This window comes from Etheostoma spectabile, chromosome 3, assembly GCF_008692095.1.
Source record: "Etheostoma spectabile isolate EspeVRDwgs_2016 chromosome 3, UIUC_Espe_1.0, whole genome shotgun sequence".
In the NCBI taxonomy this organism is placed as follows: Eukaryota; Metazoa; Chordata; class Actinopteri; order Perciformes; family Percidae; genus Etheostoma; species Etheostoma spectabile.
The window spans coordinates 6159805-6176555 of record NC_045735.1 but is presented as its reverse complement, the minus strand read 5'-3'; the positions used below and the strand labels follow the sequence as shown (position 1 = coordinate 6176555).

Here is a 16751-nt window from a genome sequence, read left to right as displayed (position 1 = left end):
TTAGAAAGTGTGTTATGTATATATTGTTTTATGACCAAACATAACTAAAAATAGTATTGGAATTTTTGTTGGTATTATTGTTGTTGTTGTAATACATTTTGAATATGAAATACAAGACCCCATTATCTTGTATCACCCAAACACACATATCCCTTATTAAGAAAAATGTGCCAGCATGAAAGAAATACTCCGTACAGACGAGCCGGGCTGTGTCATACTGTACTTCTGTATTCATGATCTTATCACAAAAAGTTGTACCACGATCCCCTGGCTTTAATTCCATTCTCCAACTTGCTGAAAACTGAGGATTAAGGCTATGTGGATAATGTGTGGGTGTACATGTCCACGTGTGTGTGTGTGTGCGCTGGCTTTCATGTGTTGGGGCCCAAATGTGAGCAGTGATAGGAATCTTATGGCTGTCAACAGTCCAAAGGCCAACGCTGCACTGAACAGAGAAAATCTCACCATTGGGCTCATACCACAGATGATGGATGGCCGTTGTGTCACAGAGTGCCTTTACCTTCTTTCTTTCACTCAATCACTCTTTTTTACTCTTTTTTTTTTTTTTTTTTTTACAATTTTTTTAAATAAAATAAGTTTGAAAAAAGGGGTTTGGGGGCAATTGTATTGAGTTTGAATTGAATCCCCTGGCCGTCTCCTAACTTCTTTCATCAGTTTTTTTCCTACTTTTCTCCTTCTATATATACATAGCTGTCCGTCCATCTCAGTCCATCGGGCAGTTATCAAGGGGATTTTGAACTTTGCTTTCAGTGTGATAATCAGTTTCTGCTTGGGCTGATAGGCGGCTGGACCTTCATCAGGCTGCCGTCCAGACATAGAGGGGGAGGCTGAAGAAGAGGGTGGGGGTTGACTTGATTAACCTTCATCTTGCTGGCAGAGATGGAAGCCAAATCCCAAACACCCACTCACACATGCACTTTCACTCCTTAACTTTCCAGTTTGTGAGCACAGGAGTCCATGACCACAGACCCAGTGGCTAGGGAAAGTGGGTTTGCTCAAGAGATTAGCATTTGTTTGTGTATGTGGATTTGGCTCTGGTGTGCATGTGTGTGTGTTCAGTGAGGTCAAAGGTCAGCCTATCAGGTGGGGCCAGCAGTGTGGCCGGTGGCTCTGGATAAGGAGCGATTGAGTGGTCAAGTAGGTGACCTCCCTTTGCCTTCGTTTGGATACAGGCCACCCGCCGGCACCCTTTGGCACGGAGGTGAGATTAGTCTGCTGGGTCTGATAAAGCTCCACGTTCTCCCAACAGACCAGCAATCACTGAGGATTAGGCTCCTGGAGAGGAAAGGTTTCCCACACAAAGCAGGTGGGGAGAGATGCAAAGGCAGCTTACTTAAATGTCTTCTTCTTGTTGGTTTGGTCCCCGTAGCCTTGAGTGTAAAACATACCAATTTAGGTTTGCTTCAGTCGACACTCAAACAATGGTTTTCCCAGAAAAGCAGCTGCAGTTTGCATTTTGTGTTCAACCAGCACATAGTTTGGCTTTGCCGCAAATGTCATTCAGTTTTGTCCTCCTCACCGTTATGGTCAGGACCATGGCATGTTTGAAAACAGCCGTGTTTTATGAGGTGCAGAATAGTGAGTTCATAAACTCTTTCACTTCATCCAGGTCTCCCGCTGAATCCCTTATATGTCCAACTTCTATTACAAAATAATGGTCTACCATCAGCTATGCAAGTCTGTACCTAGGTTGTGTTTTGAGAAATATGTTTATAATGAAAGTAAATAAAAAATAAGACCTGATGCTGACATTAGACAAAAGGTCAGAGGATCGCAATGTTTTTAAAATCCATCCTCTGGGGACCAGGAATTTCTCTACCAAATTTCCCAAATCCATCAAATAGTTGATGATCTTTCAATATAAAAATAATTGGCACCAGAGGAAAACTTATTGGATCACCAACAACATTAGGATTTATCTTGTGGGTAAAGTGAATGTCTATACTAAATTTCATAACAGATCATTCCATATTCATCAATACGTTTCACCAAAATAGCGACCTGCTGGTGGCTTATGTGGAATATCTAGAGGATCCCTAAAGTTACTATAAGACACATTGTCAGGGAACCATGATCATCTTTACAAAATCTCAATCCATTAATTGTTGTGTGTTTCAGTTTGGACTTGTGGACAGACAAGAAAAACCCTAACCCAAAATAAGGAAAAATTGACATATATTTCTTTGATGATGATGAATAATTTTAACAGACATGAAAGAAACTATTTTTTCCCAGAATTTGCCACCATAGCTAACCAAAAAGAAAGGCTTATTGTTGCCTATCCTATCTCAAATATAAGTACCAGAAAAGAACTCTACGGGAGCATTGTATGCTGGTGTCTTTCCGTTCTTTAAGCAAAAAGCTCCATTGCATTCTTTGAAAATCTTCACTGAAGATTGGCATATAGACATTTTTAGGTATTTTTTTTTACTTTTAGGCATCCTTGAGTTAATATTCTCAAATCTGCTACCAATTACTTGTAAAGAATCTCGGCTCAAGCACATTCTCCGCTTTGTCCTAAAAAGTTGCCACCCATCTATCTTCTCTTGCTTTCTTCTCTTCTTTGTCTCCCTTTTCTCTCTTTCTTTGTCGTGCGACTCAGAGCTCTGTTTTCCCACGTTTGTTTTCTTCTCTGATGCTCATTCGTCTCCCGTTTATTCCAATTACTCACAGGAGACTCTGGTAGTAAAAAGAAAAAGAAAAGTGGCCTTTAGGCTGGGATGCAACCATGAGAGGGTGCTTCAGTTGTAAGTGCTTTTTCATGTTGTCGGGTTTTTGTCTGCGATAGTTTCTGCCTCTGGTCTTTGCTGAACCAAAGCTGCGTTTGAAGGCTACACAGACTGTGTTTGACTGTAAACTGAGAGAATTCAAACATAGCGAAATTAAGACACTGTCTGTCATGCTGCCAGAAATTACTATTGTTTTTTTACCACATAGGCATTTTACAGGCCCGTTATTGGTATCGCTATGTGCCATTGAAAGTCCTCAGAGGTAATACCTTGCAGACCAGTCACAAGGTTGACTCTGCTGGAAGCCCCTCGATCAATATGCTCATGACGTTTGAGAGGCTCAGCCCAGCTATTTTCCCACCAAAGCTTTTAGCTCTTGTTGTTTTCCTCCCCTAAATTTCTCTTTTTTTCCCCCTGTCCCCATACGTCATAACAACACTCTGTGTCCCTCTTAAATCGTCCTTCACCAAAAGAAAAATGCCAACCAATCACCTGGAGAGTTAAGAAAATAAAACTTTAGTCTGGGAATTGGTTGAAGCATCTGGGGATTAAGATTGAAGCGTTTGGATTATAGATTGTCATATTGTGTGGCTTTAAGGGCGTACTTAAGAACGACTACACAAAGGACAGAGTAATCATAATGTCAGTGTGAGGGGTGGCGCCCCATTGTGATTGGCTTAGAAGAAGACGGGCAAGCAGGGCTTCTGTCTTTCGAATCAGGAAATTGAATTATGAAACAAAGTGACCCAATGAAAAGGGTTGCGGTGACAGTATGGAGCAGCGTGGTTAAGCCAGTTTGAAGGGCTGGCACTTCACCTGAAGGTTTTCTTTATTAGATTGGTTGACAAAAGCATTGTGGCTGATAACTGTGTGTGTGTGTGTGTGTGTGTCTGTCTGTGTGTGTGTGTGTGTGTGTGAGAAGGGTCTAAAGAGGTAGGCTTGTTGTTGTGTCTTGACTTGGTCTTCACTTTAGCCTCTTGGTGTGAGGGTTCACTGAATTAAGTTGTATGGTTAGCTTAAGGAGCCCTCAAATCCCAAAGTTTGTTAATTTGTATAAATAATACATGCATAAAACACAAAATATTGGATGAGTCTGCAAAACACTCAGTGCCAGTCTTTTTCAAATTCACCATTTCTAGTTATACTTGGCCACTATGTAATGGTTTAGGCTAGAGAAAAATTGTGGAACACAATGAAATGTGGTTGATTTGTTGTTAGTTTGGCAAGATTTTTTGGTCCTGATCTCGACCTATAAAATTGTGTGTCTGCCAATCAGTCCCTCGGCATTTTCTTTGAGATTCTTGCAGCCAAAAATGTCTGATTTTGCAGGAGCTTCTATAAAAATTGCAATAAAATTTGCTATGTCTTTTTTATGTTTGTTGCATTGAAGTTGCGGGAGAGAGAGAAAGTAGCAACAAACATTTTTGTTTCTCCCTTCGAAGTCCAAGTTAAAAGAGAGGCTTTACTGACAGAAGTGCTGGTTGTGTTACGAGAGAGGTAGCATTTCAGCCGAATCATGGACACTACGCATTTCAACAAGACTCTGCTTACTTTGGTTAGCCAAGTGTAGCAGACAGCTAGCTTTTCCTTAGTGACCAGTATTTTATATCTCCCTGTCTGGGTTTCTTCTTCTCACTTTGTCTTTTGCTTGTCTCCTTTTTGCTCGCACTCAGGACTGCATTTAGCACTTTTTATACTCCCCAATCCTTTTTTTTTTTTTTGCAACACTCAACAGCGTCCCCAGATGAGCCCCTGACTTTCCTTTCAGAACCACCGTGAGGATGACATTTGTAATCCAGATGGAAATATCTTGAACACCAATTGGTTGTTTCCCAGAACAAGATTGAACATGCATGCTTAAATAACCCCCTACGTACATATGCTTGCTTTTTAAAAACAATTTTCCCCATTTATTTATGACATTCTTTTGAACATTCAAACACCATGCCAAGTTGTCAAAAATCTGAAAAAACTAATCTTCCTAGTTCGGAGCAGATTTATCAAAGTCAGCCCCACTAATCTTTTTCCATCTTCCCCTCTAACCTCGCAAACAGTCTGAGAAGGGGCACACTTTCCCTCCGAGGGTGATAAACATCTCCCACTGTAAACTTCAGAACTTTAATGTATGCATGCCTTGTGCTGGTGATTTCTCAGGAAATGTGTAAAACCCCATTTGGCTCAACGCTGGCTTGAGCCCCGTTTATAAAACCATCCTCTCGTTCGCCCCTCTCTCCTGGGCCCTTATCAAAGACACAGGACAATCAGTGGTTTATCGCTGCTGGAAGTAAGTCCAGGAAGCAGATGTTGTTCTGATTAAACACACACATAAATGCACCACGCCAAGTGAGTGGTGTTCACTGCTGCTCCAAGGCTTGAGAAGAGTTGAAGGCCAAGTCTTGGAGTCCAGATTCATGATATCCGCTGAGCATGTGCTGTAGAGGGGACACACTGCCAACACACTGGCCCTTGTTTTTAAAATGATGTGTATGTTTAGGTTACAAAGAGCGTAAGAGAAAATTAGAAAACAAAAACAAGGCCAAGACACTGCTTGATGTGCTACCTTGGCCTCTTCTTTCTGTTACGTAACCCTTCTGTTATATGTAATCATAAAAAGCAGTAATAAATGCATGATAGATAGGTTATCAGCTACAGCCATAGTGACTGCAATCACTGATGGCAATGCTGATGGCCTCGGCATCAGACTGTGTGTGTGTGTGTGTGTGTGTGTGTGTGTGTGTGTGTGTGTGTGTGTGTGAATGAGAGGCAGGAAGATCATCATATGGTTTCTACTTTATTAAGAATGCACTTTGGCACCCCTTTATTTTCTTCACTTTAGGCTATTATTTTACAAACTAGATATAAAAGGACATAAATAAATGACATAAGTTACATGTACCTAGAGCTCCTTGACAAAAACAAAATAAAACAAACAAGGCCAAAAACATGATCATGTCAAAATGAAAGTACAAAAAAGATTGAGAGAATGTTAGATCTACATGGCTAGATCATATGGCATCAGAAGGCATACAATGACAAACATCAACTCTTGCGTTTTGTTAATTTTTTCTTCTTTTTTTCAAATTGTCCACCATTTAGGTAAAGGGAAAAAAATTACAGTACATTCTGGTTTCCTTCTCCTTCCCAACATGTCTTGCATATTTCCAAACAGGTCCTTTTTCAAAAGATAAAACCCAAAAGAACAACGCATTGCCAAAAAAAGGAAAGAGCAGTAGAGCTGTATTAAGGACGGAGGTGTTGTTGTATTATATGAAGCATCATTTACGAGTTCAGAAACATTCAAATAAGTATAAGTTTAAAGACATAAAGGATCAAAAAGAATATTGTCCATTGGGTTAAACCTGTAGCTGTATGATGTGCTCTGGAAAAAAAAAAAAATAGTCAACAATGTTCCCTTGTTAAACACCTTTTCCACACTTATCTGATCCTTTGTTGTGTACAGGTGCCTTATTTTAAACTGCTACCATTTCCACAGAGGGCAAAGTTTCCCACATTTTCTCCTCATGAAGCTTGGAGAGGTTCATTTCTCGTCTGTGTTCGGTGTGTTTCTACACGAGGGAGGCTTTTAGTCTGTGTCTCGGTGTGCATTTGCAAGCCGCTGTTACTGCCAAGCAGAAATGGGTTGCATTCCAGAAAGCTGTTTAATAAATGCTGTCGCTGAGTTTGCACGACAGGAGCAACACACCTTACATCATTATTTTTTAGACAACACAAAAGCAACAAAAAAAAAAATGTTTTCATGTCGAAAACAATACATCTTTTCTTCCTCCACAGTGGCATGAAAATGACTGATGGTACTTCAAAGACGTCACTCATAAGGCTGGACACACACACACACCCAAACACACACACACACACACGCACGTCATCACATTCGCACGCTCAAATCAAACGTTTGTTACCAAAAACAAAAAAACTATAAAAAAGCAACAGCGACAACAAAAAAACACAAAATAAAATGAAACTTTCAAAATAAAAGTACATTATCCGCTGGAGCAGGGCTTCTCGATTATATTACATTCTTCATTTTGTCTTTTTTTAAGCTGTGAAATCATTCATAGTAATTTCCAGTACATGGCTGGATGGCCACAAGAGCGTGGTGGCTAGTTTTTGAATTTGACGGTGGACGTCCCAGACGCTCGGGGATGGATTTGTCATCTCGGTGTCGGAGGACACTCCAAGGAGAGGAAGGGAAAGCAGGAGAAGGAAGACAAAGAGGAAGAATTATGGTCGGAGCGACCAGGACCGGGTTCCTGTTTGTGATGGACAGCAGCAGCTGTGGAGAAAGAAAAGGGGGAGGAAAAGAGAGGCTGCATCAGTCATGGTGGTTTTGAATATAAACAATTTCTGCTTGGTATCCAGTCCTGACCAACGATACTGCTCTCCAGCTCCAGCTCGATGGAACATTCGACTGATCTGCTAAACAAAGTCGAATGCCAAAGCCAGAGCATCCTAAGATTGCGGGCGGCCGCGCCACAGGGGGAAAATATGAATTTTGTGGCAACGATGTATTAACTTGTGTGCGCCACATGCTGCTGTGTAACATAATATATGAAACATGCCCTTGACTTATTGGCCAACATCTAACGCATACCAGTAGGCATTTAACTAACGTGTGCATTAGAGGAATTCTCTATTTATAGAGTCAACAGCCATCGCAACCGCAGAACACTTTTTTGTAAAGCCAACTGGAACAAAACAAATGTATAGCATTATTTATTACAGCTATTGTTTTGTGTTCAAAGAAAGCCTTGTGACGCACTTTTTTTCTATACATGGATTTTTTTAATACATGAAATAATACTTTTAAACTGAAACATGTACTGCTTTATACTGCTTTTATACTGTTGTTTATACTTTTTAATACTAATGAAATAGTATAAATAGGATGGACAACATTTCAAAAACATCTCTCAGTATAATTAAAGACTATTCAACTTTAGAGCTAAAACCATTATTGGATTTATCAATTAGCCGATCGATATAAATTAATCTGGAACTATTTTTATAATTGGTTAATTCTGTCAGTAATTTTTCAAGCAAAAATAACCAAACATTAGCATGTTTTAGCTTCTTAAAATGAGGATTTTCTGCTTTCCTTCATCATGTATGAAGGTTAATTGATTATCTTTTGGTTTGGATCTGCTGGTCAGATAAAACAAGCTATTTGAAAACATCCCCACAGCTCTCCAAAATTATAATTGGGACAAAACAATTAAGCAGGAACATAATTAATAAGGAAAATTATAATAAGGAAAATTGTTAGTTGCAGTAATATTCAACACAATCCCAAATAACATCCACCAAAATGACCAACAGTTTTTACTCTAACCAACAAAAACAGAACATTATTTTGATAGACTAGTTTTAGCTAGTTTTACAGAACCTAATTAGCTGCTACTATGTGTATAAAATAAATCAAATCAATGCCGCCAAGTGAATACGCTTAGGAACTCAGGAAGCTAAAGCCATGCTTTATTAACTTCTTGGCATGTGATCATTTTTGTGCATAAATTATGAGAAAATCCAAAAATATCCACCTGGCTATGAATTGACCATGAAGAGAAAACGATATATGTGGTATAATAATACGTGGTATCTTATACATTAAAATCAATCAAAATGAGCGTGACTTCTATCTTAAGACCTTACTGGTACCATGGTAACATATTTGTGTGTTGGTTCAAGAGAAAGCACCTTCTCTTCTTTCCTGAAAATGTGTTCTGGAGCTTTGGTGGGCCGTGTTTGGCTGATTGGAAGTCAGCCGCTGATTAATTCTTCTCATTACTGTGCCAGCAGCATCAGGGCGGCAGACTGATCACAGACCTGTGGCTATTGATCTGCTCTGGCTGCCTGAGGTGGCGCGACCCACTTGTTAATTAACACAGCTTGAGGAGCTGAGGGGCCAGTGATGGGGGGGGGATCTAATGAATCTTTTAGGCACTCCATTGCTAGACATAGTTCATAATGGAAGCATACTGCAATAATAAAAGAAGGTGTAATCCAATATCTTTGTTTATTTTAATAGACTTTTTTGTGCTGAGTCAAAGTAAGAAAGAAAACAACAATTGATCCTCACCTTGATGACAATTTGAGTAATCCTCTGTGTATTTTGGCAGCGATGATGATGCTGATGATTCTGATTCATTCTACATCCATATTGCCTCTGTTGCATTCTTTAGTCCAAAATAAATCTTGCCGATGCTTTCCTTTATTCTTGCGTCCAATTTAGAAAGCCAAATAGCTGTCCATCAAAAGTGGTGAGGAAGAGTTGGTGGGTCCTGCAGAAGCAGGAGGCTGGGGCTTTAAATCAGATCGGGAGATGAATGAAAGAATCCAAATTGTGTGTTTATCTGAGGTGTGGGGGGGGCATTTTTTGGGAAGACAGGGGAGTGGAAAGGTTCTTCTGGAAGATCAAAGACATTCTCAGCAACGTCCTGAGGACAACAAAATACAGCGTTCTGGGAGAAAAACAAGGCCAGAACAGAGCAAAAAAAAGACAGCAAAAAGCTCCGTAAAACAAGCCCTCCCCTGCACTGCTATCTCCCCTCGGAATCCAACGCTCAACCTCTCCGAGATTCATTGTTTATATATATGACGGTCAGGATCCTCCATTTTGTTTGCGAGATATCAAACAGATCCAGCTGAGAGAGAACAATGACGGCCGGGGCAGCCTGCGAGTCCCACTGAAACAATTCATTTACAATAAACACAGTCACAGGAAATCAAAAAAATCTGCTCGGTGGATTATTCCAGAAAAATGTTCCAGAAACAACACTCTGCCAAAGAGGAGGAAGAAAGGTACGATTCCCCTCTCCCTTGCTTTTCCTTTCAGACCATTAAAGGCACTCCAGATTGGCCTTTCGGAAGCACTTTTCCAGCCGTCCCTCCGTCTATACATAAATGCTGCAGAAAGAAGTGTCCCATTCTCCAAAACAACAAAAAAAGGGCAAGAAAAAGGTCTGATTTAAAAAAAAAAAAAAAAAGTGCCATTTTCATCACTTTTTTTTTTCTTCATCAACAGCTTCTTTTCCTTTAAATCCAATTTTAAAGTGCATGGATGAGGTAAACTATTACTTCATAGTTTATTTGTCTCTTTTTTTTATATTTCGTCTTTTTTGTTATTTATTTATTTTTTCATAAGAAACGAAGTCGCTTTGCTTCCTTTTCCTTTTTCTTTGTTTAAACCTCTCAGACGGGAACCATTCTGCCTTGCATCTGTTGCATTTGGGACAGCATTCCCTGGACGCTGGTCAGGATCTTGTTCTGGTGTGCTGCCGAGGTGATGCCTATGCGAGCCATGTCCCTGGAAAGGGTGGGGAAAAGAACCGTTTAGGACCGGGAGTAACAATAACAAACACACGTAGGCCTGATCCACACGATGAATTTTACAGCCTTCCAGTGGAAACTGGCCCGGCGGTTTAACTGCTGTATGAGGGATTTAACTTGCCAACTCAACAATCCTAGTTCTGTAACCCAAAATCTGAAAAATAAAAATATGACAGGCACGTGACAGAGACTGGGAAACATTTATCACATATAGACTTTGCAATACATGTCACAGTTTGATTCTCCTTTAATCACCAAGAAGTTTAACGGTAGTTTATTGTCTTCCTTAGTGAGTTAGATGACAACATTGTCATTTTCAATCATCAAACCATACCATTCTATGAAGCGAGTAAACAGCTACATGCTCAAACTATATAGCACTTACCCATTTTGAAAAAAAAACACTGCTTGTGATTCATAAATTTAAATTGTTAAATTTTAGAGATGTCGCTATGCAGATCATTTATTATTGTAAAGAGCCAGGGCTAGCTGCTGCTTCTGTTTACAGTCTTTATGCTAAGCTAAGCTAACTGGCTGTCGGCTGCAGCTTTATATTTATCGTACAGACATGACAGTGGTATCGAGCAGCAAGAAAGTATAACGTGTTTCCCAAAATATTAAATTATTCCTTTGATAAATTTAACTTTGTTTCAAGAGTTAATTAGATTTTTAATGTATTTAAAAAACAAAAAAATTAAAATAAGAATAAGAAGCTCTTCACAAAAGTCTTAAAGACGTATTTCTTAGTTCACAAGTATTTTTTGGAAAAAGCTACAGTCATTTGCACAACTAGTGTTAAATATGTAGGGCAAAGTCATGTTCTTGTAATTTGTTCATCACTGCTGGAATAACTTTTGAGGCTCTTTTGAGACTTTTGAGATGTAAACTCTCTAATTTTTCATTTCATTCTTTTTCAGTAACTGAACCATTCAGTCCATAATTTGTGACATGGAACTTAAAACTTTAGATACGTTCATTAATTTTCTCATTTAGAGAATGAGAGCCTAATTACTTATTTTACTGACACTTCCAAAAGGGAAGAAAATGTCCCACTTTATTTACAGAATTCACTTGCTATAAGAACAGATTTTTATGTGTGTGACTAGCTTATACCTTCTTCTCTTTCCTTTTTTATGTTTACTTCTTCCCTTCTTCTCTCATATATTCCCTTCCATACTTCATACTCACTCTTGTGTCATGTGGACCACAGCCTCTGGAGTGGTGTAGCTGGCGGCGGTGAAGTTGTCGCTGTATCGCTCCATGCCAATGGCCTGCAGCCAGTCCTCCACTGTGCCCACGGCCGACGACACCTCGGGGCTCCCTGGCTCCAGCAGGGTGGTGTTAGGCCTAGTGGGTGGAAAAGAGTAAAGAAGAGAATTAACTTCATGAACTTACATTTGTTAGGATCTACAGATCTTTGTTATTACAGTCAGTGTTTGATGCTTCTGTACTTTGGTTCAGCACATAAGCAACTGTCTGTGCAAATAGACAATGAAAGTTACATTCTGTTTAAGTGCTTTTGACTCAAAAGGTAATGATCCACTTTTGTACTCAGTCTGGAACACCATTGATTTATGACAGCAGAAACGCCAGCATTACAGGAAGAGTTTCCTTGTTCCTGACTATGATGCTGTACTTTAGTTTTAGAAGCATGTGACACATACACCTTGAGCGATGACAGAGAGCTACCCACAAGCTGTAAAATGCACCATGCTACATTTCTCTCTAGCCATTACTCCTTGATGGACTCAGCACCTCTATCAGGTTAAGCTCTGTTTTGTGTCCCAATTTAGTGGGAAAACCGAGCCAAGCCAAACACAGTTCCTCCTGGTTGTGACTGACACAGTTAGTTCATATTTATTTTTACAGAAAACACACAACAGCGGCACACCTCTGTGAATGTTACCACACGGTGGAGTTCCTCCTCACATTCAGATATTTATTGGCAGAGTAAAATCCCTCTTTTTTCACTTCTTACTTTCTCGTTTTTCCTATCTTTACTTTCCGTTGAGCATTGCAGCAGAGGCGTCGGGCATGAAACATTTACATGGGGCCGGTGAGTCTGAGTCGGTGGCAGTCTCGTCCTGCTCTGGTAACTCTCTCACTCTCACACACACAATATCTGTCTTTATCGTTCTCTCTTCTTTAAGAAAGATGTTGAGTTGACGTGTGAGAACAGGATGTCGGGCTCTTTAATATGTCATCTCTACTCAGTAGGTGGAAAAGATTATGCATAAGGGTCCCTTTACACACACACACACACACACACACACACACACACTTTACTTTCCCCTTCCCTCTTGTTATTGTAAACGCTGCATTTATAGGATTCAGTTCTGCTAATTACTCTACAAGGACTCTCGCTCTCAATGTGTCCCATTAGGTGTGTATGTTATATGTGTTTATTTGTGTGTGTGTGTGTGTGTGTGTGTGTGTGTGTGTGTGTGTGTGTGCGGATTGCTCGCATGCACTCACACACTCGTTAAACTCAAACAGACTCCCACTGGCCTGCTTCGAGTCTGTAAACACACGTAGGTCATTCTTAACACATTTAGCCACTCAAGAGTAATGGTGTCAGAGATGTTGGTTCATGTTTGTTTTTAACTTAGCATTACATCGTAAATTCCTCCCTGTTAGAGTACCTACATTCCTAAGTGTACAACACCATTAAAGCTAGTTTGCAGAGAAATCCATTACGGAGGGTGTTTGTGGTGAAAAGTGCCACACGTCGCTGGTAGGTAATGTTTAATGGGGAATGTAAATACAACCAAGAGAATAGGAGTGTGTGATTGTGTTGGTGTAAGAGCTAGACCATTGCATACGTAATGCATTGTGCAGTACACCGGCTGCATATGTGTGTTTATGCACATTAAGAACACAACATATTCACAGGTGGCCAACTTTTCTATACTGCAGCTACTTTTTGGTTTGAAAGTGTTCTTTTTAGCTTAGTTTGTAGCAGTTCAGTAAAGTTAAAATCACACTAAGTAATGCAAATAATGTGTGAGATATGCTTAAATAATAGCCACAGTCCTAAATAATGTTAACCCCCTTACAAAAGTATGTGACATTATCAGAATTCTCAGAGAATTTATCAAATTTCAAAAGTTTGTCAGATTTACACCATAACTGTAGTAATGTACTGTAGTATAGCCATGAGGTTAACAATTTCATAGGCACAATTCATTTCTTCATGCCTAGATGGTAAGAGGTAAAGAAAAATATGTTTTGGTGATTTGTGTGAACTGACCCTTTAACACCACATCTATATAGCATCTGTCTGTGACCTGCCCTCTCACCTGACAGCGGCCTCTCCCCCAGTCCTCTTCAGAGTGTTTGGATTGCGGATCAGCTTGTCCAGCATGTTGACGATCTGTCCAAACTTTGGCCGGTCAGCCCTCTCGCGCTGCCAGCAGTCCAGCATGAGCTGATGGAGTGCCACAGGGCAGTCCATGGGCGGGGGCAGCCGATAGCCCTCATCAATAGCCTTGATCACCTAGACAGTAGATCAGTGCTGCTGTAAGTCACTTTGTTTCTGAGTTTGTTCGTGTAGAGAGTTAAACTGTCGGCAATGTGATTACAGCTAGGCTGTCTTTTTCCGCCTAATTTTAGACCTATTTTTAGACACCTCACTTTAGGCACCTACGCAAGACATTTGCTTATGCATAAAGTAACTTCTTAATCATCATTAGTGCCACTAGAATTGTGAATATGTGTGATGAGAATATACTGATGTTTTTATCACCACTGCATGTAATTTGATTACATAACCAGGTTAAAATGATGAAGTATCTTATAAAAATGTTTGACAGTACACATGCAACTGGGAATTCTTTTCTTAAGCTCCAATATCCCAAACGTATTCAAGCTGTTTATTATTCTTGTTTGCCTGCAAGTAAATTACATTTCTCTAGACTTACGTCTTGGTTACTCATGTCCCAGTATGGTCGCTCGCCATATGACATCACTTCCCACATGACGATTCCGTAGCTCCACACGTCACTGGCCGAGGTAAACTTCCTGTAAGCGATGGCCTCCGGGGCCGTCCAGCGGATGGGGATCTTCCCTCCCTGTAATGGAAAGATGGGCTGATAAATGAAAGCTGAAAAGCCGACAAGCAAGGTGACACGCACACAGTCCACTGAGTCACTGGACACATGTTCGCCTACACACACACACACACACACACACTCACCCGGGTGGTGTATGCAGCCTCGGGGTCGTCCTCCAGCACTCGGGACATGCCGAAGTCGGACACCTTGCACACCAAGTTGCTGTTGACCAGGATGTTGCGAGCTGCCAGATCGCGGTGAACGTAGCTCATGTCTGAAAGGTACTTCATGCCTGATGCAATTCCACGCAGGATGCCGACCAGCTGAATCACAGTGAAACGACCGTCGTTCTTCTGCAGGAAACAAAGCTAAATGTTCAAATGCTGTGTATCATACTGCAAACATTATACAATTTTATTCCAGTGGCAAAAAATATATTTTTTTTCTGTTAAATTAAGGTGACCAATACTGTTCAGTTATACATACAATGTAGCTTTAATAAAATATGGGGACATTTGTTAACTTATATTACAGCTTAGATTGTTTTGTTACGTACATGTTTAAGTTTTTATTTAGGTACTTTTCAATAGTTACAGCTCCCCTTATATGCATTTATTTAAAAGTAAAACTCTCATACACATTATACTGTAGCAATTGGAGTTATGGTTATATTACTATACAAACGTCCCTATATATTTTTCAACAACCTTAACTCCATTTGATTACAACTACCATTGTGAAACAGGTTTCAAGTGCTGCATATCCCTTTTTTAAACACTATTTGTATAATAACTGAATAAAGTAGCTAAGCGTCATCTACAATCCAAAGTGTAGTAAACTGGGGAATCACAGAGGTGAGACCTGCGCCAATTTCCTTGCAAAAAAACAGTAAGTTGATCAAGGAGAGGATCAAGATTAGGGTGAATGTTTGTGAACAAACGCTTGTAATTTCGGGGGGGATGACATTACAGCGATTAGATTGAATCCGCATGCCACAGTTGTATCGCACGCTCACACACATGTGCACAGACAGAAACGCATGACTGACCCTCAGGAATGCATCCAGCGATCCGTTTTCCATGTACTCTGTGATAATCATCACTGGCTTACCTAGAGAGAGTGAGAGAGAGAGAGAGAGAGAGAGAGAAATTGAATGAGAGGCAGATGATTATAGAGGTAAACGATGCACATCACAGCCCAACACAGCAGGAGGGTTCTCGGGGGAATGTGTGTGTGTGTGTGTGTGAGTGTGTAGTAGGCCATCCATCTCTGTCCCGTAGTGATTTAATTAGCTCAGTGTTACGGTTGCCCTGACATCCCCATTCTTTCCTTGCACATGCAGAGGCATCTCCACTGAAACACACCACTACACACACACACACATACACACAAATGCACACACACACCATCTTGTGTTTATGCAAATATGAACCGACGTTGGACTCCTTATAATAAGTCTCATCAAAGTCACTCACCCAGAATCCCTCTGACTCGCTATTTATGTCACTCACTGTCCCTTTGCCCTCTTTCTCCTCTGCCAACTTTTAGCGCATCTGTCACTCTCCTGCTAGCTCCTCTCTATTGCCCCCCCACCTCCCCCACCAATCCCTGCCACCCCTCTCTGGCCTTTTTCACCTCATCCCTCTGTCTTCCCCTCTCCGTCTCTCTTGGGGGAGCGCCTGTGTCTTTATCTGAGCTGGGGCAGGCGGTGGGGAAGGGGGACAATCCCTTGTTGGTCTCTGTCTGTCTTTGTCTCTTAGGTTGAGGGGGGGATAGTGGTCATGAGGAGGAGAGAGAAAGAGATAGGGGGGGAAAAAAGGAAAGGAAGAGAGGTTGGCTTGGTTTTGTCCCAAAATGGCAGCAAGCTGGTGACTAACCAGCCATGCCAACAACACATGCTGAAAAGTGCTGCCACGAAATCCTCCTAGAACAGCGCTGCTCTTTGCATTCCATTTCAAGTGGCACAGTTAAGGTGGACTAAAAAGTGTATTGTGTTAAAGAGAAGTGCTGACTTAAACCTAATGCCTAGAGGGGAGGTTGCGTTAAAACTCTTTTGCACTCCAGCAGAATGCCTAAAGCGGCAGAAAGCCAGCCGAGCGGTGGCAGCTGAGGTCTTGAAGGTGAAGTTCCACCACTCCACAGCAGGCCTCTCGCCATGCCAAGAGGCCGTCAGTCACCGCCTTACCCGCCGCGTGATTGGCACTCCATTAATTACGGGGCGCTCCGGCGATGTCCCAAAAAGAGGAAGTAGAGTTAAAGTTGGGGGAAAGCGGGGGGCCCTCTTTGTCAGCCATCTTTGTTCCCTTTGTTGCTCGTCTCTGCCCCGGGGCCGCCGGTGATTGACAGCTCCCCAATCAAGTCTGAGGAACGTCTGACCTGCGACCTTAAACTCTCGCCTTCCCAGCCCCGCCCTCTTCCTCCCTACCCATTTGCATGCTAATTCCTTGTTTACTGAATACGCCCTGCTGCCTTTGGCAATGAACTCTGGGCAAGGGCCCCGCCAGTGGGCCGATTATCACCTGCCAACAAAACAGGCAAAGGGGAAAAACGCAACAGGGGGACAATATTGGGGGAACGTTGGGCAAACGCTCTCCGGAGGCCC

The 16751-nt window shown here is 41.2% G+C and overlaps 1 protein-coding gene across 4 annotated transcripts in view; it reads right to left on the bottom strand.

Annotated features, from left to right (window-relative positions):
- Positions 1–5525: 5525 nt before the first annotated feature.
- Positions 5526–16751, bottom strand: part of epha4l (eph receptor A4, like) — a 54343-nt gene continuing 43117 nt past the window's right edge. For all 4 annotated transcript variants that reach the window (XM_032504770.1, XM_032504788.1, XM_032504760.1 and 1 more), the window contains exons 12-18: positions 15198–15259; positions 14293–14502; positions 14018–14167; positions 13397–13593; positions 11286–11444; positions 8848–10074; positions 5526–7044 (exon numbers count right to left, since the gene is read on the bottom strand). In XM_032504770.1, the coding sequence (XP_032360661.1) occupies positions 9960–10074; positions 11286–11444; positions 13397–13593; positions 14018–14167; positions 14293–14502; positions 15198–15259 (893 nt within the window). In that variant the 3' untranslated portion in view covers positions 5526–7044; positions 8848–9959. The remainder of the gene's footprint in view (positions 7045–8847; positions 10075–11285; positions 11445–13396; positions 13594–14017; positions 14168–14292; positions 14503–15197; positions 15260–16751) is intronic.